Source organism: Monodelphis domestica, chromosome 4 (genome assembly GCF_027887165.1).
Source record: "Monodelphis domestica isolate mMonDom1 chromosome 4, mMonDom1.pri, whole genome shotgun sequence".
In the NCBI taxonomy this organism is placed as follows: Eukaryota; Metazoa; Chordata; class Mammalia; order Didelphimorphia; family Didelphidae; genus Monodelphis; species Monodelphis domestica.
Genome location: NC_077230.1, coordinates 265,713,260 through 265,732,250, shown reverse-complemented (window position 1 = coordinate 265,732,250; position 18,991 = coordinate 265,713,260). Strand labels below are relative to the sequence as shown.

At 37.0% G+C, this 18,991-nt stretch overlaps 1 protein-coding gene across 1 annotated transcript in view; it reads left to right on the top strand.

Moving 5' to 3' along the window:
* HEPHL1 (hephaestin like 1) overlaps nt 1-18,991 on the top strand; it is a 92,875-nt gene that overhangs the window by 71,541 nt on the left and 2,343 nt on the right. The window contains exons 14-19 of the mRNA XM_007495001.3: nt 6,132-6,272; nt 8,517-8,623; nt 12,852-13,074; nt 14,637-14,776; nt 16,902-17,064; nt 18,790-18,861. Of these exons, the coding sequence (XP_007495063.2) occupies nt 6,132-6,272; nt 8,517-8,623; nt 12,852-13,074; nt 14,637-14,776; nt 16,902-17,064; nt 18,790-18,861 (846 nt within the window). The remainder of the gene's footprint in view (nt 1-6,131; nt 6,273-8,516; nt 8,624-12,851; nt 13,075-14,636; nt 14,777-16,901; nt 17,065-18,789; nt 18,862-18,991) is intronic.

The window sequence follows — 18,991 nt, the reverse complement described above, 5'->3', positions numbered from 1 at the left end:
CACTTAATGATTAAATGGGATGTATACACTTTTGGTGATTAGATCTAAAAATGGGCAGATCTCCATACTCAACTTTTAAATAGGGTGTTTACACTTTTGGTGATTAAAATCTAAAAATAGGCAGGGGTTACAATTTAATCTTCACAATCAGGAGAGAGTTAATTTCATTTTCACAATCAAGGAAAGTTAAATTTAATCTTCACAGGAAGCTCTCTTCCAACTCTAATATTCTGCTATTCTTTTTATTAAAGGGTAGACTAGTACCAAGTTTATATGAAAAAAAAAAACAACAAACCTAGGTAAAAGGGAGTTACTTGTTTTTGGAAAGTTAGTCTCAGATGTAGCACAGACAGACACATAAAAATTTATTTACACAGTAATCCTAAACCTGACTTCCTAAAATTATATAGCCCCTCTACAAACCTGGTCCCACTACATCATCAAACTCCCTAAACCACTGTTTCTCACCTTAAAAATGGGCATAATCACCCTGCACTACATCCCTCACAGAAGGGGTTATGAGGAAAGCACCTTGTAAATTTTTAAATGCTGTATGCTGTATCAACAACAGTAACATAATAGAAAAAACAGCTTTATTCATTTACCTATGCAGCCATTAAATGTGAGTACTTCAGATCAGAAGAGCAACTTGTTCCCAGATCATCATTTCTATTTATTGATCAAGATGAAGAATGAACAAGATGGAGATGAACAAAAGAAGAATGATTTTTTTATACAAACAACCATAATTATAGGAGAGGAAAAGCAATATCTTGCAGAATATTTCTAAGGTGCTAGAAAGACCTCATCTAATAACTGTAATAGTAGCTTTTGCAGAAGTAAATTGGAAACTGGATGACACTAGACAAGTCATTTAACCCCTTGCCTAGCCCTTACCACACCTCTGGGTTTGTGTGTTTTTTTTAAATAGATAAACAGGAAGGATGACTATCCAGGGAAACAAGGACGAAGTGCCAAAGGTCTGATTAGGTGGTATTTTTGGACTCTAAAACCTCCTGGAAATACCCAAGTTGCTGCTCAGATGATTATGTTCCAATTCCCCAACCTAAATTTATTTACTCTGAAATCAATGGAACTGGTTGATAAACAGAGAGCCTGGGGAAAGGGGACTGAATTAGATGATCTCTGGAAGATCTAGGATTCTTTGTTTGACTTTCCTAAGAGGAATTAAGTCTTGGAGGTATATTTCAGTTAATATTTATAGTCCTTTGGTACTATTAATATAATGGTCCTACACAGAACAGGTAGTATTACAGAACAAACAGATTCTATCATGGTTCAAAGAAGCAAACTTGTAAGCATGCAGTCATATAACAAACTTTTTTATTATTACTTAAATAACAAAAATAATAATAATAACATATTTCATTGACCTATTAACCCATAAGTCTTTTTTTATTAATTGGTTACATTTTTACATCTAAGTTGTCTCCCTCTTTCCCTCCCAACACTCTATTAGAGAAGGCCAATATTTGATATATACATATATGTAGAACCATGCGATACACACTTCCATATATCAGTTCTTTCTTTGGAGATGGATAGCATTTTCCTTCATAAGTTCTTTGTACTTGATTCAAATGATCATATTACTTAAAATAGCTTGATCATTCAGTTACTTTTTGGACTCCAAATTCAGTTACTTTTTGGACTCAAACCTTCCTGACTCTAAACCTACTACTCTGTCCATGGTGCCATCTAACTTTATTCCTGAGGATGTTGTACTTCCCATTCACCTGCCCTCCACTTGGGCACTCATTCCCTCAAAAGAATCAAAGGATAGGATAGTCAGCCATCCCAAGGCAGGAACAACCTGACTAAGGCTAGAGAATGTTTTCCTAGTTCAGTTTGAAGACATCTCTAACTGGAAAATGTAGGCTTCCCACTGACATGTCATTTAGGATTTTGATTACTACTTCTTGATAGGTGTGATAGAGGCTGGCACTAGAGAAAAAGTGACAGACTGAAGAGTATATGAAATTGATCACCTCGACTAGGGAAGAGCCCCAGGAGTGAATTTCTGGAGGAGAGAAGACTCTGGCTGGAGAGCAGTGAGGATCTCTCTGTCTTGAGATGTCGAAGAGAGAAGGTAGATAAAGACTTTCTCCTGAGGGATACTCACTTTTCCTGCTGGTGACTGGAAATCTTTCTCCTCAACACTTACTGTTTTTAAAAAAAGATGTAAAAAAAAGGAAGGGATGTAGTCTAGAGGGGAGGCTTGTACCCCTAGGTATGGAGAGGGGGAAGGAGAGGAGAACTCTCTACTTTACCACAAAACAGGGTACAGGGGAGAAAGCAGATGTAACGGGTTGACTCAGAGAGAGGAGAGGGGGTTTGAAGATATTACCCCTTCTGCAGATGCATTAATTGGTGCCTGTATGTTATTGGCAAGGTCATTTCTCCCTACTACACCTAATGGTGTCCCAGTATTAGTATTAGTAACTACATTATCCTTATTAGTCTGTCCCCTCACGTCCCCAGTCTCCTAATCGGTTCCCTTACCCATGCTTTGTTTTCTCTGCATGTAATCCTGGTACATCTCAGTTATAAGAGGGATCTGACCAAACAATGTCTCTAATATTTTATCAATGACTAGAGCATGCACAGTTTTCTTTGGGAAGATCAGGTTAGCAGCAGCTTTGATATTCTTTAAGATGTTAGTCACTACCATGAACAGAAAATAGGCTGGGGGTATGATTTGCCAGAGGTAATTCACATCTAGATAATTCATTGGCAGCTGTGTCCATCCCATAGTCATATTGGTAAATGTCCCCATAACATTGTCATCCCTGCCACTGTATTATAAATGATACAGTATAAATGATACAGTAGCCCCAGTAAATGGCAATTATTACTAGCACAGTCGACCAAAGTATTAGTTGTAACATGTTTTCCATTAGATCTTTTCTAGGCTCTAACTGCCAGGAGTTAACAGTTAGAAAATGGTTGTTGTCCCCACAAGTTTTGCTTCTAGCTAGATAGGATCCAAGATGGCTAGATCCTATCCCTGACAGCCCTACTACAGCCTCCCTTTTGCAGTAGACACTCTCTCAGTATTGTAACTGACCAGAGTGGCAGTTGGTAACTGACTAGTTCTACCCCCCACCAGGAATCAAGATGTTTTTGATCCTGTGTGGAAACGGCTAGGCAGAGTCAGTGACAAAGGCTGCTGGCCTCAAGAGTTGTAATTGACAAACTTCACAACTGACAATTGTTGGCAGTTGGTGACAGTCACTAAAGCTTTTTTTTTTTTAATAAGTGGGGTCCTTTTAAATCTGGGGTGCCAACTGTCTTAAAAAATAAAAAAGAAGGGAAAGGTATGTACTCTGCAAGGGAGGCTTGGGCTTTTGGTATGAGAGAGAGGGGGGAGAACCCCCTTCTTTCCACAAATTGGGGTTCAGGGGAGACAGCAGATATAACAGGTTGGCTCAGAGAGAGGAGAGGGGGTTTGAAGATTTTCCCCCTTCTGCCTTCTCTCCTTAGCTAAAGCTTCTCTCCCCAATTCGCTCTTGTCCCTCTTGTCCCCCCTCCACTACTTGAGACCAAAAGGTCTCTCCTTGATCCGTTCACTCACACTCAGCTTGGGGAACAGATAACTATTTTAATGCCCACTCAATCAGATAATACAAAAGAAATAACGGGCATGGAAGAATGGGAAAAGGAAAATGGGAAAAGGAGGTCCCTGTATCTAAACTCTTTTCCACCCTCCTCAAGTTCGGGGGGAACTCAGGCCTTAGCAGCCTGAACCCCCCTGAGAGAAAGTCAGGTTGACTCGCCCCTGGGCAACAGGAGATGAGGTAAAGTCTGCTCAGGTTTCTCTTCAGAAGTCCCTTCAATTGGGAAATATTGGGGGGAAAGATTTCTAGTTACCAGCAGGAAAAGTGGGTAACCTTCAGGAGAAAGTCTTTATCCACCTTCTCTCTTCTGCATCTCAAGACGGAGAGACCCTCACTGCTCTCCTCACCAGAGTCTTCTGTCCTCCGGAATTCACTCCTGGGGTCCCTCCCCCATCGAGGTGATCAATTTCATATACTCTTCAGTCTGTCACTTTTTCCCTAGTGCCAGCCTCTATCACATGGGATATGGGCAGGTAGGGGCACAGGACCTAAAGTCAAAAAGACTCATCTTCCTGACTTCAAATATCGCCTTGGATGCTTGCTAGCTGTGTGACCCTGGACAAGTCATATAACCCTGTTTGCCTAAGTCTCCTCATCTATGAAATGAGCTGGAGAAGGAGATGACAAATCACTCTAGTGTCTCTGCCGAGAAGACCGCAAATGGGGTCATGAAGAGTCAGATCAAACCAAAACAACTCAACAACAGTGATGGAATGTAAAAAGTACTCTTGCCCTGGATGCTTATTATCCTTTTGAGGATAACCGTTTGAGCCTTACAGGTTGGGAACAATTGACTCAGTAATGGCTGCCATAGGTCTGATCTATATCCTTGGACTTGCCCTATAAAAGAGAACTGAGAACAGCTTTCCAGTCAGAGAACCAATTGGGGGAACTATTTTCAGAGGGCAGACTAGGTTCACTTCCCAGGGAAACACTGTTCTGGGAAATGAGAATGATAAAGAACCAGTGGTAGAATCTCTCGGTCTTTATAGAATGTAAAAGAAGGGTCTGAGCAGTCACGGAGTTTCTGAAGGATAACCCAAGAAATGAAAGAGTTCCTGGACCCAACCATCGGGAGAGGAGGGGAGGAGGAAGACCACTGAAATTCTTAAACCAAATCTTTCAGAATGGAGAGAATCAACCACATGGTCTTGCAGCTGGAGGGTGGCTGCCAATAGAGATGACTGCCAGAGATGCTCTGTCCTCAAGGTGGAGCCAGGTTGCTACTGAAGCAAGAAGGAATGAAATTTTAGTAAAAAAAGTTTGAGGATATACAGGAATTTCATGAGAGTAGATTACAAGTCCCAAAGTATTCAGTGATATGGACATCAGCCACCCAGTTTGGCACTGGCTAGGGAATGAATTAGCATGGAGAGGAGAGTTCTGGAAGAGGTAGGCTGTTTCTACTGCTTGGAACTGAAAGGTAAAAACTAAATGACTGCTAGGGAAGCCAACCCAACAGGAGGTGGATTGCTGTCACATACTTCATTGATGGAGGACATATTATTTTCATCATTCCAAAGTTCCAAATAGAATGATAAGTTTTAGTGTTTGATTTGTGCCTTCTTCCCCACCACTGTGCTAAACATTTTCCAATGATTCCATCTTTGCTATTATTAGTCCCATTTTATAGTTGAGGAAACTGAGGCAAATAGAGGCTACATAAGTAGCATGATGGGGAGAGAAGATGAGCTGATCACTTGAAATGAGCAAGGATGACAAGCAGATGAACAGAGTACTCCACTAGTGCCCTCAAGATAATGGGAGAAATTAAAGAAAGGCTCCAATATATTTGGTGAACTTTTGGGAGAACACGGATGAGAGTCTCACAGGATGGACAGACATGCCCAGGTTGAGTTTTACATTGTTGGAGGAAACTCTTTTAATGAGATGGACCACAGACCATTTGAACATCTAAGAGTATAGACTTATAGCTGAGAGGTGCCTCAGAGGTCATCTAATGAAATCTCTTCATTTTACACCTGATGAACCGGAGTCCCAGAGAGGTAAGTGCCTTACCTAGATCTCAATGGTAGGAAATAGCAGAATTTAAAATGGAATTAAGGACCTCAAACTCTAAATCTACCTATTTTTCTTTTTTTTATCACATTATTTCTCATTTGAATCATACTTTTATTTTCTTTTCAAAGAATGTCACACAGATTATCTTAGAACTTATTACTTTACAATATCTTTATGAGCTAAGAAGAGTAGATACCTTTTTGAGCTGGAAATCGAGGCCTGAAGAAATTAAACAATCTGCACTAGGCATCATCACATTAGTGCAGGGTAGGGAGTAGTGTTCCACTGCACTGGGTAATGCTGTTGAAGTTCATTTGTAAGAACTGGCACTTAAGTTCCAGAAAGAATCTAAAGTTGGAAGTTCTAGGGCTTTGTTTCCAATGTTGTTTTGTTAAACCTTTCCTAAATGCCAAGTGTGTGAATATTGAGAAGAGCAATGGTAATCTTCCCAGTCCTATTGTTTTACCTTAGGTCCACTGATTCGTGCAGAGGTTGGTGACACCGTCATCATCGTATTTAAGAATAAAGCCACCAGACCCTACTCCATATCAGCCCATGGAGTAGAAGACATAAATAGTGGGCAAAAATTTTCAGTGCCAGTCACAATGCCAGGTAAGGTGTATCTCAAGGTCTAATGACAGCCTAAATAATTTTTTTCTTTTTTTAAAATTAATTCAAATGATAAAAAACAACCATCATTTCATAAATGCCCAAAGCACCAAGCCACCTCATCCTCGAAATCATACCCTCCAAAATCCTAGCTCAACCTCATCCTTTCTGTTTCTAATGGGACAAAAACCTACAAAGGTTTGAATACCCCATTGTGCAGGTGGAAGAGGAGAGGGAGGGGAAGGAGAAAAAGAGGAGAAAGAAATGGGCCTGGCTGGCTGTATGGTTACAAATTCAGAATAAGGTAAAGATCAGGAGCTCATTTAGCACTAAAATATCCAGTTTTCTAGCTCAATGCCTACCCTTCTCTTAACCAAATCAGGTTCCAGACCCCTTTTGAATGCCCTCTCCACTCTAGTTTATGCTACTGTTGTCCCTAAAAATCTGACCCTCCACCTTGACTTCCTTCCTATACCTGTGTGGGGACCACAATTCCATCTCCCCAAATCCTATGAAGCAGGCATTGCTCTAGTAGGAGAGGAAGATGTATACAATGCCTTGCAGGGAGAGAAAGAGGACAGGGTGGTGAGTGAGAAGAAGAGAGACATTTTTATGTTTTGGGCACATGTAGAATGTTGTGGTCATATGCTCTGGTAAGTCACATGTTTCACACCTCTCGTTTATTTAGCCCAACTCCTCCTAAGTGACTATTGTAGAACTGTCCAAGGCAGGGTTCTGGACTAGTTGGACTAGTCATACATAGTACAATGGTGGAATGTGGACAGGTTCTCTTGTCCCTGTGCTCATCGGTTTCTCTAGTGCACCATTTTGTGTGGTTAATTTCTCTCTTACGGTGATGCTCTAGAAGTATATGAGAATCTGGAGAGCCAGTTTTTTTTTTTCTCATTTGGGCTCATTAAAGAAGCGATGGCTTAAAGATAAACTGTAAAGCTTGGGAGTCCAGAGATGGAAGGACATCCAACAGACTGACCTAGAAACTGCAAGAATAGGGAAGTGGGCTTGTGGAACAAAGTAGGGAGAGCTGGAGTGGGAAAGAATGCTGAAAACAATGGATACAAGACTAAATTCAGAGGTGAGGGATTAGTTTCTATACATTACAACTCTTCTCTCTGCTCTTTATCTGAATGTTTTTAAGGTAAACAGAACTCATTATTTTGCAGTTAACAAAAAGTCAACATGGTGTCAATGGAGAACCAGTCTCAAAGTCAGAAAGTCCTAGGTTCAAATCCTGCCCCAGATGTATATTGGCTATGTGATCCTGGGAAAGTCATTTAACCTCTTGAACCTTGCGTTTTAACCCAGGCAAATCTCTAAGATCATAAACTATAGTATAATTGCTGACCTGGATGGTAAAATAAATTTCCTCACCAGAAACTTGTTTCACCCATGAAATCGTGTCAGTAAAAAAAAAAAAGATAGGCAAAAAGTTTAGAGAGTTCATTCTGTAATTTCAAGTTTAGATTCAAAATATTTATCTATGCTATAGCTAAAAAAGGTGGACATATAGAAAGGGATCTTGGCTTAACACTTTATGCAAATATTACCTATAGTGTATTTGACCCTCATCTCAACTTTTTGAGGTAGATCTGATTATTAACCTCATTCTAAAAATTAGAAAACTGAGATTTAGAGAGTTTAAGTGACTTATCTAGGGTCACTCACCTACTAGTGATAGAATTTGGATATCAACCTGGGTCTTCTGAAAATGGTCTAGCAGTTCTTTTCAGAATATCATGTAGCACTATGAAAAAATTACTTATTTTTTTGCAAATATATCAAATTCTAGATAATTTCTACTAATGAAGAGGCCATATCAACAATATGAAACAAGATACTTCAAAATAATTATCATTTGGCATCAAAATATATTTTATAGTATATTTACCTTCCTAATAATACATAATATATCATAACTAATCAAATGAGCTTTAATTCTCTGGGCATATATGACTTGAAAGTCAATGACCTTTCTCAAAAGAGAGAATATGTTCCATAGATATGAATAATTGTGGAGGGGAAAGTCTGACTGAGATTGACACTTTGCCTACTCTAAAAAGTAGAAAATCAAAGTATTTATTGAGACCTGTCAGCTATATCTATAATTAAAACTTATGATCCTTTGGGAGACTAATCTGTACAATTATATGTTTGGATACATCAGTGGATAACTAGTCTCAACCCAAGGTTAATATTAATAAAGTCTTTCTATTTATTTTTATTTTTCAGGAGAAGTAAAAACATATCACTGGAATATCCCTAAAAGGTCAGGGCCAGGTCCCTCTGACCCAAATTGTATCCCTTGGGCCTACTATTCAACAGCAAATTTTATGAAGGTAACATGGAGAATCAACTATGATATTCACATCCATAGCAGTAAAGTAAAAAAAAAATACCTTTAACTTGATTCTTCAAATAGTGATAACAGGTACAAGATGAAGGTGTATGGCATTTCATAGTGCAAAAAATTGAAGAAGAAAAGGAAAAAAGCTAATGTTTTAGCTCTCAAGTTTGGGACTTCTTTGAGTAAGTATCAAAAATAATAGAGAGAGAAATTAAAATAAATATAAATTTATTGCTGAAATTTTGTGAACTTACATGATTGGTAAGTGCTACTGGTCAGATTTTGAGTCATTGTTCAACATGGAGAAATTCACCCCAGAAAGTAGTCATTCATACACCATTCAATGCCATTTTAATTTTTATTTAGAGTTTTATTTCATTTACCTATATGTTCCTTCCCCTTCCGCTTCCAGAAAATCATCCTTTATAATAAAACATTTTAAATGAGGGGAAAAAACTTCAGCAAAACTAATTGGCACTAATGCCAAGTATATGTGGTGTCCCTCATTTACTGACACTTCATCTTCCCCAGCTCTGCAAAGAAAAGAAAAAATATTAGCTAGTATCTTTTCTTTGGGGCCAAATGGCCATTACCATTTCACAGTTCTGAATTTTATTTTTACAACTATTTTTTCAATTTCTGTTGTCATAATCATTGGGTATATTGTTTCCTTGATTCTGGTTACTTACCTTTTCATTAATTCCTGTGTCTTCTCATGCTCCTCCGTCCTCTTCATCTTCATAGTTCCTTATTCCATTCCATTCCATTCCAGAGTAACATCCCATTATATTTATTTATAGCACTTTGTCTAACCATTCCCTAATACTTTGTTTCCTGCTCTTTGGTGCTACAAAAGGTGCTGTTATAAACATTTGGGTATATGTGAGACTTTTCTTTCTGTCATGGACTTCCTTAGGGTATATGCTTTGAAGTAGGATCTCAAAGGGCATGAACATTTTAGTACTTTTTAAAGATAGTTTTAAATGACTTTCCAGAAAGTTTGGATCAATTTATAGCTCCACCAACTACGTATTGGTATGCCCATCTTTCCTCAACTCATCCAGCATTGACTGTTTGTCATATTTTGTCAACTTTGCCAGTCTGTTGGATGTGAGATGAAACTTCAGGGATGATTTGATTTCCACTTCTCCCAATATTAGAAACTTAAACCAATCTGTCATGTAATTGTTAGTAGCTTTATAATTCTTATTTTAAGATGTTATCTTAATAATGTTACTTTTGTTAAACTATTTTTTGAAAATATATTCATGCTTAGAAGATATACTGCTCTTCCTCTTTAGAAATAATCCTATTGAATCACTGTCAATACACATTCTCTGAATTGTTTTTCCAGTAGTGGTGAGAGTTTTTTTTTTTTGCTAACAAATAATTGTTAATCCTCTTTTCTTTTCATAAAGTCCTACCTAGATGCCTCATTCTGGAATGGAGATGACCCTACATTTTCAAAGACTATTCCTATGGAAAACAAGATTTGTCAGGTTATAGAATCACAGATGTAGAGTTAAAAAGCACCTTCCAACAAGGGTCATCAAAGTCCAACTCCCTCAGTTTTCAGAAATAGTTAACATTTATATTTGACCTTAAAGTTTGAAAAGAACTATACATAATTTCTCATTTAATCCTCCTGACAACCATTTGAGGTAGGTATTATTATAAACCCCATTTTACGAATGAAGAAATGGTGGCTGAGAGGTTAAATGGCCTGTTCAGGGATTGGTGAGTATCTGAGATAGTTTTAGAATACAAGTCTGCTTGATTCAAGAGTTGCCTCTAAAGACCAGATGTTTTAAGGGCAGATAATATGCCCATGGTCACTCTAATATTACAGAATTGTGAGCTAGAAGGTTTCTCAACAAAAACCTTGTCTAACTCATACACTAAAGAAGTTCTGAAGAACATATATGACAAGTAGTCATCTAACCTTTGCTTGAAGTCCTTCAAGAAGGGAGAAGCCATCACTAACCCATCAAAGAAGGCCATCCTACTTCTGGAATGCACTAATTATTAGGAAATGTTTCCTGACAACAAGTCTAAATTTTATCCACTTTTTCTGGTTCTGTCCCTTGGGTACCTACAGAACATGTTAATATCTCCTCCATATAATATTCTTTCAACTACTTGAAGATAACTCATGCTATCCATGAGTCTTATCTCATATAAGTTAAATACCCCTAGTTCCTTTAGTCAATCCTCATATAAATTGGATTCAAGACACTTCATCATCATGGTTGTCCTTCTACAAATCATGAATGGTGGTGCCCAGAATTGTATTTAATAATATTTTAGATATGGTCTGAAGAGGGCAGAACCCAGTGAGACTGTCACTTCCATATTCCAGTAAGAAATGCCTCTCAATTCAGCCCAAGAAGTCACTAGCTTTTTAGACTGTCATGAGATAATCAATAATTATGGTCCATTAGTCAATCAAGTTACAAACATTTATTAAGTATCTCTCATGTGCCAGGCACCATGTAGGTATGGGGGATATGAAGACAACAATTAAGTAACCTGTGCTAATAAAGAATATTATATATATACGTATATATATAAAAAACCAACTTGTCATAGACGACAAAAGAAAAAATAAGAGTTTTCATCACCCTGCTTCTTAATTATTATCATTTTATCTTCCCTAAGAAAGTTCAATACTCTTTCTGATTTTTCTTTTCCTCTAATATGACAGAAAACAAATGAACACATAAAAGAACTCCAAATCTATTTTGTTGTCCTTAGCTTTCCTTGCCAGCTTTTACTTATTCTAGATATTAGCACTCTTGCTATAACTTTAATAGGACCATGTCACACTTTTGCATTAATCCACTATTGCCCTTTTTGCTGCCATCTTTTCTACAGATCTCTTTAAAAAATATCTAATCTAACTGGTAAGTTCTCTATAAAACCATATTAGTCTCTTCAAACAATTTCCATCTTCTTTTCTCATCTAAATTGCTTTCTTTTGTGACAATGGAATTACTTTCATAAGAGTTTCCTGCTTTTCCTTAGTTGGCTTTCTCTTTGACTTCTTTGAAAATATTAAGGTGAACTGGAAGCCTCCCTCTCTAAGAACTGTACATGTCTTCAAGTGGCAAGAGATTACTTTGCTATCTCACAGTCTCTCCCTTTTCCACTGTCCCATGTTAGGCTCAGTTGCAAAGATGGCAGAACACAAAAATCAATTTCTCAATATCATTCTGGAAAATCCCATGTTAATTTTTACAAAAAACAGCTGGAAGGGGACCTTTAGTCTATTTGAATTAGTAACAACCAAATATAATTTAACAGTGAAAATGTTTTCTTCAATCCCTTTGGATGTATAACCTTGTATGAATTATTTATTACATTGAGAAAAGAACAGACAGGATGCTTCAATTGCATAGACTATTTTCAAAGTAAAAGGAATTTATTTCAGTTTGAAGTAATAATAATAACTAACATTTATATAGTATTTCATGTTATATACATTTATATAATATATATGTGGATATAAATATATATATATTGTCTAATTTGAGCCTCACAACAAAGGTAAGTATAATCCCCATTTTAGTGATGGACAAAGATAGATTTAATTTATGGATTTAGGTTTAGGTTTAGATATAGATAAAGATAGATAGACAGAGCATTCATTAAACTGTACTGATAAGCGCTGATAAACACTGAGGGTACAAATGAAGGAAGACAAAATGGTCTGCTCTCAAGAAGCTTACATTCTAATAGGGGAAGCTAAAACATAAAAAAGGGCTGGAAGGGGTTGGGTGTGGGCTCCTAGGAAAGGACCCTATGCAGAACAAAGGTTACTGAGGAGGTGAATGAAGCAAAGATTCTAGTAACAATAATAATAGCCATTATTTAGATGATACTTTAGAGTTTAAAAGAGCTTTAGAAATATCTCAGGTATATACGAAAGATCTTATGCAAGTAATAAAATTTAAATTATGTAGCTCTGTCTTCTGGGATCTGAGGCAAGTTGATTCAACAGATAATTAACTTGCATTAATGTAGTCAGGGATCCAAAATCAATTTAAAATGTAATGTCTGTATTAATTCCATTTCAGGTTCTGGGTTTATGAGATGTGGTTTATTAATACGACTATTTAAAATACTCAAAATATTTCTTAATGTATTTTCCTGTCTTTTACTCAAATTATTGAGGAGCTAAATGATACTTTTAAATATACTATTGCCTCTTTTCCTTCCAGGACACATACAGTGGTTTGATGGGTCCTTTGATAACTTGTAGAGAAGGAGTGCTGAATGAAAAGGGATTAAGAAGTGATATTGACTATGAATTTGCCCTTCTGTTTTTGGTGTTTAATGAAAATGAATCCTGGTATCTGGATGAAAATATCAAAAAGTATCTCAATAAAGATCCCCGAAATTTTAAGCACACAGAAGATTTTATAGAAAGCAACAAAATGCATGGTATGTATGGTTTGGGCCAAGGGCATGAAAATTTTGGACAAAAAAATATGGCCATTGGAATCCCTTTACCTACTCAAAGTCCCTGGCCCCACTTTTGTTTGTTTCCAAGAGACATCAGATGGAAATGGAAGATAAAAAGGTTTAGACTTATTAAAGCTAAGTATAGAAGAAGCAAAGCAAAAGTTTTTCATGTTTAGAGTCAACCATTAAGTGGAATGGGCTGTTTTAAGAAGCACTATTTTCCTCCTCTTTCAATGTCTTCAGTTAGAAAGACACATTACTACTTCTTGTTTACATTGTAGAGGGGATTTCCTGTTCAGCTATAAATTGGACTAGATGACTTCTACTGATCCTACTCTGAGATTCTATACCTATCTTCCTTATCTTGCCCTCTCCCTTTCCCAAGGATAACTAAAGTTTTCTATTCTTCTTTGAACTTAATATCTTAGCCTTTGGCAGAGTCAAACCACTGAGGCACTGATCTAATTCACAGCATTCTATTTCTGAATGGCAATATATCCTTAATATGTGATAGAGACTGTGTAATATTTTTAAAAATTAAAATGATTAAAGGCCTGTATCTTTTCATTCTAAACTTGGGCAACAGGTCCTGTTTGGTCTCCATTGGAGGCGTATTTTCTTTTTCTCCAGGGAATGGGAAATTGTCAAAACACTTAGAATCACAAGTTGAGAGTTGGAACAGATGATCTAATGTCCAATTCTCCTCGAAGTTTGAATTCCCTTTTCACTATTTCTGATAAGTACCCACAAATTCTGAGGAAAGACTGAGAGTGCAGAATAGTTCTTTCCATTGTTGGACAGCTTTCATTGTTCAGAAAGTTTTTCCTCATTTCAAATTACATTTGCTTTCTGGTAACTCCTACCTATTGTTGCCAATTTTACTTTCTAGGGTCAAACAGAATAAGCGAATCTGAAGCCAAGAAAAGTAGGCATTTTCCTTTATGATAGACCTTCAGAAGTAGAAGGAGTGGGATTAGGAGCTTTAGACATGGTTCAATGTTTGGTACTCTTACTGTGGGGTATTTAATCGGTAGTAAACTGTAGATGAAGGAAGGATTTACCCAGGGTCTTTGAGGACCTATTTGAAGTAGAATAGTTGGAAATTTAGCCTTTGTGCTGAGAAAGTTTGAATTTGTGTCTTTCCAATGGTTTCTTTTTTAATCTACTCACTATTTCTATAATTTAACAAGCAACATAGATTCCCTGGCTACCACCCTCTTTAGAATATAAATTTAAGATCTAAATCTTTTGTATCCCCAGCATGTACAACACTACTTGGCACTTAAAACTTTGTTGTTCATTCATTATTAGAAATTAATATCAATCAGAATGTGGGCTTGTATCTGATGCTTATGTTTTTTCAGACTAGTGACATTTATGGGATAGCTCTGAGTTGATAAGTGGAAATATTTTTAAATGGGGGGATGATTATTTCACATCTAGAAGGCCAATGAAAATGTTTCTGGGCAAAGATGTTACTCATTTCAATGTATTAAATAGTGAATACCCTTAGACTAATGAATAGTTATTCATCTCCCCAGCAATTAATGGAAAGATCTTTGGAAACCTCCATGGTTTAATAATGAATGAAGATACAATGACAAACTGGTACTTGATAGGAATAGGAAATGAAGTTGACATACATACTGTCCATTTTCATGCAGAAAGTTTTCTTTTCAAGGTAAGTAAAAGCCAAGTGCTTTTCAAATACTTAAATGTTTCTGTGGAAACTCCACAACATAGAACTAATTGACTTTTGTGATGAAACAGAGGTTATTTCATACTATTTGTGTTGTATTTAGAAGATCTAGGGGCTTTAGAAGTGAGCTCAACTGTCTCGTTTTACAAAGATAGAAACTTGGTCCCAGAAAGGGGAAAGTACTTGTTCAAAGGTAGATAACTAATAAGTGGCAAAGTAAAGATTTGAATCCACTTTCAATTTCGCTTTTTTTAAAATTTTGCTACATTACCTCTTTCAAATCATTTAGATGACAGAATATAATCATATAAATGTTTTCTGAATAATGTGTTTTATAACCCATATATATTTTATACCTTCATAGTGTCTATAAAAATATTTCCTGATTAGCTTCTATAATACATCCTAGTTTTTTATAAAAAGAATATTATGTTTATGCATATAGTGTGTTCTAGGTTAGAAATGATTTCATAGGGGGCAGCTGGGTGGCTCAGTGGATTGAGAGCCAGGCCTAGAGACGGGAGGTCCTAGGTTCAAATCTGGCCTCAGCCACTTCCTAGCTATGTGACCATGGGCAAGTCACTTGACCCCCAATGCCTACCCCTTACCACTCTTCTGCCTTGGAACCAATAGACAGTATTGATTCCAAGATGGGAGGTAAGGGTTTCAAAAAAAAAAAGAAATGATTTCATATACATTATTCTATTTGATCCTTATAATAACTCTGTGAAGAAAGACAAGGGAAGATACTATCATTCTATTCTTCAAGATGGTGAAACTGGGGCCCAGGGAAATGAAATAATTTAGTCCAGGTCACAAGAGCTAGTGAATGACAGAATTAGAATTTGAACCCACAGACTTCTTGTTACAGGTCTTTTCCCGAATGTCTCTCAGTGGAAAGTCCCTGATTCTCAGGAAAATATTAGTTAACCCATTCAAAGTGAGGGGAATCTGGAGAAAGAATTAAGAAGAGCTTGATCAAGAATATAGAGAGGGTGGTAGCTGACTGTTCACCATATCTAGTCTCAGCCCCCAATATTTGCATAAAATTGGAAAGATCAGAGACCACATAGCACAATAGAAAGAATGCTGTCCTACAAACTAAGGAAACCTTTGGTCTTTTCTTGAGGCAGCCAGATGGCTCAATGATAGAGAGTTGGTTTTGGAGTCAAGGAGACCGGAGTTTAAATCTGGTCTCAGACACTTACTGGCTTTATAGTCCTGGACAAGTCACTTAACTTCTCTTGCCTTAATACTTTGGAGAAAGAAATGGCAAACTACCCCAGTACTTTTGTTAAGAAAACCCCATACAGAGTCACAAAGAGTTGGACAGGACTAAACAAAGTGTCTATACCTAAAATTTCAAACAATTAATTATGTGACCTCATATAAATTATTTCACATGCAGGTATCCCTCATGATGAGAAGTCTGAATAGGATGGTCTCTAAGGTCAGCTCCCAGCTCTAAATGCCTAAGAATCTATGACCTTGAGGAGTCATTCCCCTTTCTTTTGAGTAGGATTATACCTTTTAATAACTCAGATTTAGGTAATACATTAACACTTTGAATCATTTAATGTCACCATTTAAATAAAAATCCCTTAAAATATTGTTATTTCACATGGGAAATTTTTCTTGAGCCTGGAATCCAGGGGAATGAAAGCTGGGGATAAATGATAACTTAAAAAAAAAACAAATCACCAGAACTCTTACCTTTTGTATTACAATCAATACTGTGTATTGGTAGTAAGAGCTAGGCAACGGGGGATAAGTGACTTGCCCAGGGTCACACAGCTAGGAAGTGTCTGAGGTCAAATTTGAACCCAGGACTTCCTGTTTCTGAACCTGGATTTCAATCTACTGAGCCACCTCACTGCCCCCAAATGATAACTTTTAATGGAAATGGTCAGGGTTGATTTTACTACAGCCATCAGCTGTGCATCCACCCTGTGTCCATAGATGAATAAAAAGAACCTGAAGATGTTTTGTGGATGGGGAAAGTTTATAGATTTGTAAATTCTTTGCCCTCCAAAGTTCTCTGTGCCCTGGTTAATTTGAGTGCTTAGCCAGGCAAGGAGAAACTCAGGGAGTTGTTTTGTCTTTACAGATGGATAAATCTTACCGTGAAGACGTGTATGATCTCTTTCCTGGGACCTTTCAGACCATTGAACTGATTGCTGATCATCCAGGAACATGGCTTGTGCATTGTCATGTGACTGATCATATCCATGCAGGCATGGAAACAACTTATACTGTCTTCAGGAACTTAGGTGCTGATTCTGAATCTTTGGAATTTAATATTACATACCGCAATCAATACTTATGTGGACTATATGCACAGTGCTTATTGTACTTGTGCTAAAGGAGAGACAAGATTTTGACAAGACATAGTCCTTGCTCTCATGGAATTCGTAGTCTAAAAGGGGATAAAACAAATACAAGTAACTGAAATAGGTAATGCTATATGATTCCAAAGTCAAGAGTTCAGTGAAATCTGAAGGGAAAAAATCATTACTGGAGCTGTTAGGGAAGGTTTCCTGAAGAAAGTAGAATTGGGATTAAGTTTCATAAAGCAGATGGTAATTCATTACCTAAAAGGGGGTTGAGGGCCCAACCATAACCCCAGAGAGCTGGTAATGAAATATGTTGCCTCCCTTATGAGAGGTGATGAATTTTACAGGTTCAGAATGAGACATATTTGTTTCTGGACAAGGCCAATGTGTGGAATTGTTTTGCTTAACCATGCTTATTGGTTACAAAGGAAGGGCTTTAAATTTTTTTAATTTGGTGGGGAGGGAGAATAGAAGGAGAAAAGGGTCTAGTGTTTGTGTTATAAAGAGAAGGTATAGAGGGAAATAAATTCAGAGGACAAATAGGACAGCTTTGGAACCAATATCCTGAATTTTTTAATTTTAATTTAATTAATTAAATTTAATTTAATTTAATTAACAAGCTATATGTAATGGAGATTCAAGATAAGCATGTAATTTTATTTTTCTGTTCTTTTTCTTTGTTGAAAAGCTCGTTTGCTAGTGCAACCTGGGTTTCCAGTCAAGCTTTTTGCATAAACCTCTCCATACTGATGGAGAGAATGCTGATGTGACACTTAATGTATAGAAAAGGCAGCCTTATTTTTTCATTTCTTGAAAAGAAAGATACAAATGGTACCAGAATCTCTTGGGGACTAAAAGGGAAGTCAACTCTTCAGCATGCCCTAAACTTCCGGTTTGATTCTCTAAATGTGTTGGTAGAGGACACAATTGGTTTCAAATTTTTTAAAAAATGCTTCCCTGGTCATCATAAATTAAAGGAGAGTACCCAGTCCTTATAATGAAATATGTTGCCTCCCTTATGAGAGGTGATGAATTTTACAGGTTCAGAATGAGACATATTTGTTTCTGGACAAGGCCAATGTGTGGAATTGCCCTTTCCTACTAAATGGAGATGACCATCACAAACACTAAACTCCTCCATCTAACCAGAAAACATACATAAGTCAGTTTTCTCTCCATCAATTATGCAATCATACATGGCCCATGATTAGCTGGAAATCTGGTTTGTCAAGTTCAGTATATAAAATTAAAAGAAGGATTTTTTTAAAAGAAAGAGGTTGAGGAGGAAGGACATTTCAGGTACAGCAAACTTCATGATCCCAGTGGTATGAGCACACAGTTGGAGACAGAACTGGAACTTGGCTGGGACATACAACCTATGAAGGGGAGTAATATAAGATAAGGCTGGAAGGTTATGATTATACATCACCTATGTGATGTGAAGAATACATGGAAGAGAGAAGATTTCTTGAAAGGTCTAAATGATAAAAAATAAAGTGAGTCTGATCTGCTACTGAGGAATGATATGGAGGTTTTGTGGTTAGGTTTTAGTCCTAACAAATGGAGATGAAACACTGAAGATAAAGTACTGTAAACAGTGGAATAGATTTATCTTTAGAGTTCTCTTGTTGATAAGACATTCTTTTTATCTAATTTTTTCAGACAACAGGGTTCCGTATTCCACTAAGACCTCTTCTAAAGAAGAAGCAGTCCCTCCCACTGTGCCAACTGATGGTAGCTATTGCCTTTCATTCTATCTATCTATCTATCTATCTATCTATCTATCTATCTATCTATCTACCCACCTACCTATCCATCCATCCATCCATCCATCCATCCATCCATCCATCTATCCATCCAATAA